Source organism: Coturnix japonica, chromosome 1 (assembly GCF_001577835.2).
Source record: "Coturnix japonica isolate 7356 chromosome 1, Coturnix japonica 2.1, whole genome shotgun sequence".
Taxonomy (NCBI): Eukaryota; Metazoa; Chordata; class Aves; order Galliformes; family Phasianidae; genus Coturnix; species Coturnix japonica.
The window spans coordinates 55,746,313-55,757,825 of NC_029516.1; the positions used below are offsets into that span (position 1 = coordinate 55,746,313).

The window sequence follows — 11,513 nt, forward strand, 5'->3', positions numbered from 1 at the left end:
GTGAATTAGACTGGGGCAATTTTCTGTAGAGCTGAAGCATACCGTATCCAGACAGCCCTAGAAAGCACATATCTAATTGCAAGGGTGGATGCTATCAAAATACCCTTCAAACAATAAATATGATCCCAGGGATGCAAGAGGCACAAAGGAAGGATGAAGCACCAGCTTGTGCAACAGCAGAGGGGAAATAAGAGGTTGCCAGTAGTTCTTCTACTTCATTCCTTAGAGTTAAAGGGGAGAGGTTTCTGGCACCAGTTGGCATAAGCATTTGCAAAGGCAGATGCAAAGCTTGGGGAATTCCACCACCTAGTTAGCTGAACCAACAAAAGTTGGCGTTGTTGAAGCTGAGAGAGGCATTTTCTGCACAATCTTTTCAAGTTTTGACAAATGCAGCCTCCTGGGTCAACTGAAGATGCAGCCCAGATGTTGGCTTCCCGTGTGAGCTGCGGGAACATGTTTACGCTGTTCTTTGGGGAACGGCAGGGAATCAGGGACACATGGGAGCACACAGGCACACTTAACGTATGGAGTCACTCAGGGATGTTTTAGAAAATGGAGCAGGTTTGTCTGGAAAATTGGGTTCTAAGTGTTCTTGCCAAAATGTATATCTTTCAATTGTGTTAATTCAGATGACTCACTTGCAGGGGTTCAGTTTTTCCACACTCTTCAACAATGCCGGCAATTCCCTGTCTACTCTCCTGTAGAACAGTCTTCATAGCTTTGATTTACAGGGAAAAGCTTTCCCTGAGGTACTTGAGCAGAGTTAAAAATTCAGCATCTTTAGAATGCCAGAGAAAGAGGAAAAAATAATCTTTTTTTGGTCAATATTTGGGCTACACGTTATTGCATTGGTAACAGCTAGCTTTGTAGTTTTTGGAAGAGGGATGTATTGAAACAGCTAGTGCTCGTCACTGCACTGCACAGCTATGGAACGGAAAAGGTCTGCTTCCCATTTGGTTACTTTTCAAATAAATATCCTTAAGACTGTTTTTGGGTAGAGCTACCGTCCTAAAAGCTTATCTGGATTAACCTGCTATTAGTTTTGCATCTGGACCGATTAAATGCAATCCCAACCTCCATCACAGCCAGCCAGCTCAGTGGGTCATACTAGCATCTGATATCCACCATCCCAAAACCATTCCAGCACCCAGCCAAGGCTGTCATCTCCTAAATGTCACCCTGGTCCTGGAACGCTTCCCTCTGGAGCTCTCAAGCGATGGCCAGCTCTGTGTGTGTCAGTGCCGTGTTTGGGAGCCAAGAGAAGCCGTGCCAGGCTGGCTGTGAGAGCTGGCTCCTCAGCTTGGATTACACAGGCATCGCTGCATCGAGGCCAGGAGATTATCTGGCTGTCATCAGCTCCATCAGCAGAGGTCCTCTGCTCTACAGCAGGGGGTATGTCTCCTGCTCCTGGAGGAGCATGGAGGCATTTTCACACAGCAGCTCTGGTGTCAGCATTGACTACAAGGCTTATATTTTTAAGATGAGTGTATTTAGTTTAAGGCATGCTCAGGTTGGGGCTGAGAGGTAAGCCACTCTAACTAACCGTTGATACAATCTACTCATCAGGGCAAAGTAAGGAATCTACTGTTTTCTGCAACTAGCAATTTTGTGGCCACTTTGCTCATAAATCCTTCATAGATTGATGAACCTGGTAGCTAGAAAGTTAGTCCTTAGTTCGCCCTCATCTGTGAGGCTGGGCCCATCCTCACTGGGCATTTCACACATTGATCATTTCAGTGAATGCAGCTTTTAATGTGCCCCATATGATGAGATACTAATCATGTTGAGATCTGGAAACACCACAGAAGCTGCTGGCGTGAAGCAGACGTTAGTCATACTATCAGTTTGTTTTCTCTCAAGTTTCATGATTCACAGAAACGAAGAGCCACAGAGATCTCAGCAGAGAAGACACAGGAAAGTAAACAGGCATTTCTGTGAATTCAGCAGTGTCTTAGAGTCACAGTTTTGCACAAATAAAATGCATAAGAACACAGCTGACATCCTCAAGAAATTTGTGTGCAAGAGTCTTTCCTTCCACTTGAAAGAGGGCGATGAATCATTTTGTCAAATCCAGCGTTACTGGTAAAAGGACAGTTTCTACACAGCAGGTAAGGGTTTCTGAGCTTGCTACATATCAGGAAAATTATCAGCTTCCTTTTCTGATTACCTCTTTTTTTTTTTCTTTTTCCTTTCTAACGAGATGACTTAATTTTCTTTTCTTAATGAGTTAAAGATGCAATCTTGCATTTATGCAAGCCGTAAGCATTCCATTGTATAACATGAGGCTACAAGGAGTTAGCAGGAACAGAGGCGTCAAGAGGTGGTTGCAGACAGGGGAGGAGAGGTCATGGCTGAGCACCAAGAAGAACATGTTGAAGGCACAGAGACGTAAAAAGGCTGTTCCAGCTACAGAGATGATGTATGGCAGAGCAGGAAAGGCTCTGATTGTCTGCCAGACAAATGAACTCCGCTTTTCACTGGTGGCAAATATTGAAAATATATGATAGGGAACTTTAAAATGTGTCATGCAACTAAGGTTTTTAGCAAAAGTTGGTGACAAAAGCAGGATTTTGTTGAGAAACATCTGATGATGGGATGAGCTGCATAAAGCAGTACCTGAAAGGTTCCTCTGGTCATCCCTTGTCCTTTGTCATACTTGCCATCTCTGTAGCAAACAGCAGGAATGGATTCAAGCAATATTAAGAGTCCAGAGTCACTGCAGCTTCTCAAAGCCTTGTGCAGGCTCCTCCTGTCACTTCTTACTTACAGTGCTTTTGATCATGCTTCCAAGCCAGCGGCCACTCTTCTGCCTGAGAGCCTGTCATCCTGCTAAAAGCTGGCAACAGCTCCTGCCTCACTGCAGCATCTGGAGACCAAACACTAAGAAACCCTGCCTTCATCTGCTCTTGTCAACCAGGTCTCGCCAGTGACTTAGTCAAGGAATAAGCACTGAAATCTGAGAGACTGTGCAGCGATGGCACCATTCAACTTTTTCTGTTTTTCTTCTGGAAATTTACTTCTTAAGTTCAGGGCATAAATACGAGGCTCTATAGCCAAGTATCTCAGCTGATTCCTCTCCAACCCCTTTTCCCTGTATTGTTGTCATGAAAAAGGTAACATACTTCCCTGGCCTACACCTGGTGTAGGTGGTGGTTTTGTGCAGGTTCATTGCAGACCTAACTCCAGGCTTTCAGTACTTGATGAGCTCACATACATCTCTGGGTGTAACTATTCATGTTAAGAGTACTGTGGTATTTTTTATTTTTTATAGTGTGTTGAGGGAAGTGAGCTGAGGCTGTAAGGACATGTGCATGTTACAGCAGTTCCTTCTCCTGCCTTTATTATCTCTTTCAAGTAACATCTAGCAGCAGAGTGGGAGGTTTACCTTGGGATGAAGACCAAAGGCGGTTTGGATTTATGAAGGAGAAATTCACAGAGAGGAGATTGGGAAGTGGAAGCCTTTGAGCTTTAGCCCTGCCTCCAGAGCTCTGAGATATTACTCCTGCTTGGGATGTTCAATACCTGCTCAGCCTGATAGTTTTGGGTCAAGCCAGGTGACTTTCCTATGAGTCACCTGAAATCTTTGCTGTCTCCATTCAATCATGTTTCAGATGCTGGTGATGGCTGGGAGGGGAAAAATGTGAATTAAATGGTATGTAATCCCCCATACTGCAGCTTCAGTGGGGATAAGTCAGCTGTTGCTTCTTTGGTCCTCAAGGTAGCCTATGTCCAGCTGCAGCAAAGAGCAGCCTGCAGCAGAGGTGATCAAAACAGTTCATGTTTCCGTGCCCTTGTGTGAGTTTTGGCATAAAAGGTCCTACAAAAGCACTAGGGGTTGCTAGTATTAAGCAGTGAAATGTTACTTTATTCAGCTTCTAGCTTGGGTGCAAAAAGCAATTCAGGGTGCCAAAACAGTGTTTTTACTTAAGCAAAACAGATTTTTGACTTGGTCACAAAGATAGGATGTGGGAGCCCTGGGTGATCTTCTCCTCAATCTGATTCAAAGCAGCCATTTATTTTTGAACATAACCCAGACTCACACTCACATGGGCGACTTTGTGGCAGGCAAGGACTCGGGGCACAACCCTCTCCCACCTGGTAGAAATCACACAGAGCTGTTCAGTAGCCAAAGCTGCAGGGTTTGTGGGAAGAGTGCTTTCCTGTGGGGCACGTGTGGTTCCTCTTGCTCCTCTCAGACTATCACATGCCCTCAAGATTGCTATTTCTCTGGGCTGTGTGATATGAATTTGGTCCCCAGAGACAGAGAAGAGGGTTGAATCTGGTTTCCCACCACCCATGTGGGTTCCCTAACCAGCAGGCTATTCAGGGTAAGGCAACCACTACCTCCAACTACTTTAATAATCCTTTGATTCCTCAGCTTGTACTGCCAGTGCCCAAAATGAAATGCTTTGCCATTTGTTTTGCCTGAAACTATTCCACAAAACTGCTTCCAATTCATAAATGGATTTGGCTACCTCAGAACCTCATTTTCAGCAAAGAAGTCACAACTTGCCAGAAGCCCTCACCCAGCACTATACTTGAGCGCTTTGCCCAATCTTATGTTTCAGATGCAATGCCTGTTGTACGGTGTGGTTGCCACAACCTTCCCTCCAAGTCCTCTCCTTCCTCAGTCAAAACAGGAAGGCAAGAGAGGATCTGCAGCCAAGGCCCCTTGACCTTCCATGGAGATGGTGAGTATTCACATGGAGGCACTGTGCTGGTGATCCTCTCTGTGTTGAAAGGGATGAGTTATGAAATGAAGTGGGTGTCAGTGCAGTTTTAATGGGGTGTAGGATTTCCAGGATTTAGGAGCATTTTTCACACCTTTCTCCTCCATTCCTGTTCAGCTGCATTCTTCATCTACTCCCTGCCAAGTACAGGTCCCACTCATCAGCCTTGCTGAGAACCAAGTGCTGGTGCAGGGGATGACCCAGCTCTGCAGCTACACACAGTTTGCCCTGCCTCTTGTGTCCTTCCCTCCCACCCCACTGGGCCTTCCTTCTCCCTCCCACCCCCCAGCCTCTCGATTCCCCCAGGAATTGGGTTGGTTGCCTGAGGGTCTCTGAGGAAAGAAAGAGGGATGTTCAGCCCTGGCAAAACCACTCCTGCATGTGTGGAGCTTTGTTAGGAGGATCCATGCAGTCACACAGAGGCAGAATTGGCCTCACCTTGTAGAGCCTTCTGGTGGGCCTTGATAACCCAGACTCACTGATTTCACTGTGGTTCCCTCCTAAAACCATCAGGAAAAGGGACACAGGAGAGCAGAAGAGAGAAAAGCAGGAGTCAGTGACTGATTTTTCCTGATTTGATTTATTGGTAGGCAAGACTATTCGTTTCCTTTCCCTTTGAGAGCAGGGAAGGAGAACACAGAGCCAACCTTAATGCACTGTGATCGTGCATTGTCAAATGTGTTGTTGATGCAGGTATTAGGAAACACCAGTTAGAGCAGCAAAAGTGATTCTAAGTGCCCTTTTGTTTGTTTGTTTGTTTTTTAATCTGAACTTATCACTAGAGCTAGTGAATATTCTTCACTTTTTGCTGAGAAATGTGTTGACAGCAAGTGGAGTCATTGCATTTTCCTTCTGTGCTGTGAGAATGAAAGAGAAAGAACCCCCCTCCCCAGCACTGCCAGTCTCAAGGAATTAGCTCAACATCTGGCCAGAAGAAAATCAGAAAATCTCCTGTACCTGAGGGGAAGGAGCTTTCTATAAAAGCAATGTGATTGTCAAACAGACGCTTTCTCAGTGGTGCAGTGCTGCTCCAGCAGAGCGATGTGCTTCACCGAGTCAGTAAATTTACACATGGGACTGAATACTGGCCAAAGTTTTTTGTTTGTTTGTTTTTTGTTTTGGTTTTTTTTTTTTTTTTGCTTGGTGTTTCACAACGGCAGAAGTGTGACTTATCTTCCAAAAGAGTCTTGAAGAGAACAATAAAGTCATTTAAGACTAGTGAGGCGAGCTGCTGACACATCTCAGTTCTGAAGGCACTGCTGTGCAGTTTACCCAGACAAAGCCTGAAACACCAAAGCTGTCCTCCTGCCTCTGTTTTCTTGTAACCGAGTGTCGGAAGAGCCCATTTCCCCACTCCGTGGCTAATGAGATACGCCTGGTTTGCTCAACCAGTACGAGCATTCCTGCACTTCAGGAAGAGCACTTTGGCTCATTACAAGCTACCAGGCTGCAGCTCAAGATTGAGAAAACAGATTTATTTTGGACCAAGCAGTCTGACACAGAGGTGCCAGGGTGAATAACCTTTGGAAGAAGTCTGCCTCCGAGAGCAAGATGAATAAGCTGACAAGCGAGCGGCTCCATGCTCTGTATCAAAGCACAGAATGGCAGCATGTCACAGAAATCTGACTCACGAGCAGAAATAGAATGCCGGGGATGGCTGGCACCATCCCTGCCACCCGCTGCCTGCCCCCGCCGCAGTGAGTGGGTTGCTCAGAGGCTGCTGCTTAAGCAATTCAGCCAGGAAAGGCTGCAACTGAGCATTTTAAGGGAGACACTCCAGTGCTAGCTCATAGCCTTGCTTGCAAAGGTAAACCCTGAAGGGTTCCTCACTGCCGCAGCTTTTCTCAGCTCTCTAAGCAGGAGGCATAGGATGGGAGCACAACTGGGCACCCCGCTGGAAGCTGTGCCGGGCACAATCAGCGCTCAGCAGAGCAGCTTGTCCCAGCTCAGCCACACTTCATCGCTGTGGGAGGATGCTGACAGGAGCCCTTCTATCAGCAAGGCAGCCTTTTTGAGCCATGACTCTTGTATTCATCCTGCCCCGTGTTCAGCAGCTGCAAACACTTCTGCAGCACATCCTGTGGCACCCTGCTACCGCGCTTCCCCAGCTGCCCCTCCCCGGCACCTTCCCGAGTCTAGCAACCCATCCCAATCCTGGCGCCAGGCTGCAGCCCAACACAGCAGATCAGTGTGTCGTGCTTCACCTGGTCTGCTGGGAAAGTGGGATTTCTGCAATGCCTTAGCAGCTCCTCCTCCCACCCATAACTTTCTATCGTGTTTACCCCGTGCAAAGAAACAGCTCAGAGAATCAAACTCCTACACTTGCCGGGGCAGGGAGAATGGGTGCTGGGATTTGCACCCGTCCCCCACCGGAGGTGTAGCCACCAGCGGCTGCAATTGCTCCAAATGGGGGTTTCCATAGCGGTGCCCTGCTGTGTTGTCCTGACCCCTATTCTGCCTCGAAAGCACATGCAAAAATCCAGCGCCCCGGGGCTGGAACCCACCTACCTACTAATGATTCATTTGCCGGCTCTGCTGGGGCACCCCTCCTGCCAGCAGCCTCACCATCAGCTTCAGACCCACAAGACTGCAAGCGTAGGGGTTGGGGACACGATGCACAGGTCTGGAGCGAGACGCTTTAAAGTTTACTCAGCTATTTTGTCACTAAACTGTGCAACGTGCTGCTCTGCTACACAAAAGCTCCTGCTGGAGAGCTTAATTTTGTTTCGCTAACCCTTGTTCACGGAACACCACTGGCTAAAAATATCCCCAGAAACCTCAGAGATGCGGGGGACGGTGCCCAGCGTCTGAAATCACAGATTCCCACTGGTTCTCCCCGTGTGAGCCCGTGGTGCTCAGCGGGGAGATGGGCAGCGCTGGGGGCTCTCAGAGCCCTCTGCTCCACTCCTGCGCTGCATGCAGCAGCCTTTGTTGAAGTCCTCTGACATTATTGGTAACGCACAACGGAGCGTTCACTTGTTGCTGATCAGGAGTTGTCTTTACGAAGGTATTATAAAATACCCTGCGGCGCGTGGAGTCGCGCAGAATATTGCATCTCGACACTGATACTGTTACACAACAAGTGCTCTGGCCACGCTCACTGTTTCTACTCTTCAAACAAAGAAACGAACAGAAGGGAACGAAAGGATCGATCCGTCGGAAGCGAGACCAGAGAGCTGCATTCCCGCTCCCAGGTGCGCAGAGGGAAGAAGCATCAGGTGTTCTACCGCCCCGACATAGCGCCAAATGCGACAGTTCCACGGGACGCCTGCCCGGGACACACAGCACCGAGGGATGCAGAATATTTGAGAGTGGTTTGGCCGCTGGCACTCAGCTGTGGGAGCTTCAGGAATCAAGATGCAGGAATTTGGGGCTTTGTTTTAGGAACATTCCTTGGGAAGTGTCGGGGCCAGCTGAGAGACGCTCCGAAATCCCTCATCTTATCTGCAGCGGGGCCGGCCAGGGGGACCCGAAACTCGGCGTGCCCACCCGAGGCGGGGTGCGGCTCGGAAGACCGGGATCGGGGTGCCCTGCTTGGGGGTACGCGTCCCCATCGCCCCAAACTCCGTTCTGAAGGGAGGGGCACCGCGCAGCGCAAGCTCGACGGGATCTTTTATACTGCCACCTTTTCCTCCTGTGCTAGCCGCGCGCTGCCGGCACTCTTAACGGGAGCGCTCGGGTTTTTTAAGTTTGCGGAGGAGAGGAGCGGAAAGAAAAACCGAGCTGGGAAGGGGGAGAGAGGAAGGGGAACGCAGTCCCGGCTCGGGGCTGTGCAGCGGGGGCCGCCGTGACCTGCGGGGGACTCTCGGACCCGGACTTACTTTCTGGGGGTCGGCGTAGGTGCCCAGACCCAGGAGCGGGATGCTGTTCCCGTCGCTCAGCGGGACGCGGTGGCTCTCGGCCGTCAGACTCATCGCGCCGCCAGGTAGAGCCGCCCCAAGCCCGCGGCCGCCTCCGCAGCCGCCCCGCGGATCGCTCGGCACGGCGCTGTACCGACGGCGGTCGTGCGAGACCCGAGGTGCGAACTGCCCTCTGCAGCCGGCGGGGAGAGTCTTTTTGGGGGGCCGAGCCACGTGTGCCCGCCGCGGCCCTGCACCGCGCCCCGTCGCGCACCGCCCCGCGCCCCGCCCCGGCTCCGCGGCCACCGGCGGCCCCCGCGCACCGCCCCGGCCAGGAGCTCCAGCGGCTGCTGCGGCTGGGGGCCCCTGGGTACCCCTAACCCGTCCGAAACCCCTAGGGGGGCTGCCAGGGCCCCGTCTGCGAGTCGAAGGGGGCATCTATCACGCAAGCAATCTTAGCAGGGTTCTAGAGATCTGTAGGTGCATGCTAGCTTGCATCTGGGGAAATGGTAGTGGCTCTCAAAGCTGGGATGTCCGCAAAGAACACCCTTCTGGGAGAGTCCCTTGCATCAGCTAGGACACCTGCACAGTGGAGATGGAAAAAATTACACATCTGCTGATAGGGACCTGCCAAGCAGCTGGTTATCAAGTGCAAAGCTGAGGCTGAAGGTACTGCTGGCAGTGTGGACCTGCTGAGTAGGTGTCTCGTGGTTCTCACACTGTACCTGCGTGCAGGCACTTCCTTGTCAGGAGGAAGGGAAACCCGGTGAACCCTCCCTACCTCCTCAGTGCTCCCATCTCTCACTTAACTGGCTTCTGTGGGCAGGCTACAGGAGAAGCTCTGATTTGTCTTCATACTCGCCATGCCTGAGCACAATGATTACAGGACATATTGATGCCAGCTGCAGCTCTTGGTCACAGTTCTACTTCTGCTGTGTTCCCTGCAGAGAAAAGCATGAAGTGGGATGGAAGTGGGATAAACTGAGGAGAAGTGTGAGGTGACAGAGGGCATTCGGGGCACTCTCTAGCTCTAGCCAATGGGTATCCCATGAGGAGGCTCCACTGCCCCAGCACTCCCACACTCCATCTCAGGCCAGAACCCCATTTTTTAATAACTCTCCCTATTCCAGCACAGCTTGCTCATTTGCTCAGTACAGCCAGCTCATCATCTAGTCTTGGCAATGGAGCTGAATGGGATCCCAGTGGAACCCAGCACAGTGCTGCCCGGGGTGCCTGGCATGGGCATGTGCACAAAGAGACATGACAGCTGAGAAAGCAGCTGGCCACACTTTTTCTCCCGTTTATGTCTTAGTTACTCGTTTGAAATAGCTTTCTTTCACCAAATCTAGAAATGCTGTTGTCTTTAGGGTGGCAGATTAGTATCCTTGAAAGAACAAAGGAAGCCAAACTATGCAGCCTGGAGCCCTTCGCATGCCGTCCTTAGCGACAATTGATGTTAGCTGCTCAGGGAAGCAGAGCGCTCGGTTTCAGAGCTCAGATGACTTCACCAGACATTTTACGAGGACGCGGTATCTAGCAACTCCCACTGAAAAACAATGCAAGTTTCTCGAGGCAAAGCTTTGGCTGCCGGTTGTTGTTGATCAGCAGCTATTCGGGAGCTTTTATAAGATGCAGATGTGATCTGCTCTTTCTCTAGGAAACAAAAACAATGAGGTTTCAGCCTGGCCTTAGCAGCAAGTAGTGAGAATAACTATCATATCAGCACCAGCCAGCAGCCTCTGGCAGGGCTCGTAAGTCACCCAGTAACACCTTACGACACAGCTGAGGTGGATTCACCATTCCTGAGCTGATGGTGTAGTTTTATGGTTACGTGAGTCATCTCAGGGTGGTAGAGATTTGGCTGGAAAGGTGAAGAATAGGGCTTTCAAGAGCAGCACTTTCAACTTCAATGCTTTGTTTCCTTCCTATACACACACACATATTAAAAACTGAAAGAAAAAGAACAGTGCAAGTTTTGAAAGGAAAAGTCAGTCAGTTAGCTGAGATTTCTTACTGTTAAAAAAAACAAGGCTCTCGGGTAAAGAAAGTGCGTAGTGGGCCCTGAACAAAACTTGTCAGCAGCGTGTTAACGTAAAGAGGCCACTCTCTTTCAATGTAGACTCCTCGGTTCTCAGAAGTCAAAAGACGAGAATGAGAAGGAGCTGTTGACTGGTAAGGATGGAGCTTCATGTTTCATGTTTTCTCTGAGATTTGTGGGCTGCCCTCCTGTTGTCAGGAGGCCGATGTTTTGGACAAGGGATGATGTTAAAAATAGAATTCTCACTGTTCTTGTAAATTCAGGCATGTTTACACATAGTAGATTAGATTAGTGAGTTTCTAGAGGTGGGTGACCTGTAGGAAAATAGGAAGTGCCCTAATTATGCTCATGTTTCTCTATGAGATAATAGCATTGGATTAAGAACGTGTTTCTCTAGGATATAAAAAATAAGAAAGAGCATGTTGCCACATTGCTTCTAATTCCGTAGGAGCTGTGCTTCACTACATGCCATCATCTGTGCACTCTCCATGTGTTTTTAGTTAAAATTTCTTAAAACATGGTCTTAAAGCCTGCATATTTTCAGCCTAGTCCCTTAATAACTCACATGAACTAACACGTGTCTGTCGTGCTTGCAGAGTACCTATTTGTAATGTGTACCTACAGCCGTTTAGTGCAGAGGTTTTGGTAACACGTGTCAAGACTGACATTTCTTTTCCTTTCTCCTCACTCAGTGTGATAAATGAACATGTCTAGAGAGAAACTTCCAATCTCCCTTCGTACCCCCAGCAAATAAGCGTTTTGTGGGGGGGCTATAAATGAAGTGAGGGTTTTTGTGTTTTATTTTCTTACCACTTTGTTCAGTATGGAAACAAATGTTCTAAACTGAGAATCTTTTTCTATGAAACAAAGAAACCTGAAACCCCACCATGTTGCAGCATCTATTTA

At 49.1% G+C, this 11,513-nt stretch overlaps 1 protein-coding gene across 1 annotated transcript in view; it reads right to left on the minus strand.

Annotated features, from left to right (window-relative positions):
• The window catches only part of AKR1D1 (aldo-keto reductase family 1 member D1), a 34,525-nt gene extending 25,689 nt beyond the window's left edge, over window positions 1-8,836 (minus strand). The window contains exon 1 of the mRNA XM_015867119.1: window positions 8,552-8,836. Coding sequence (XP_015722605.1) covers window positions 8,552-8,644 — 93 coding nt within the window. The 5' untranslated portion in view covers window positions 8,645-8,836. The remainder of the gene's footprint in view (window positions 1-8,551) is intronic.
• Between the last annotated feature and the right edge of the window lie 2,677 nt (window positions 8,837-11,513).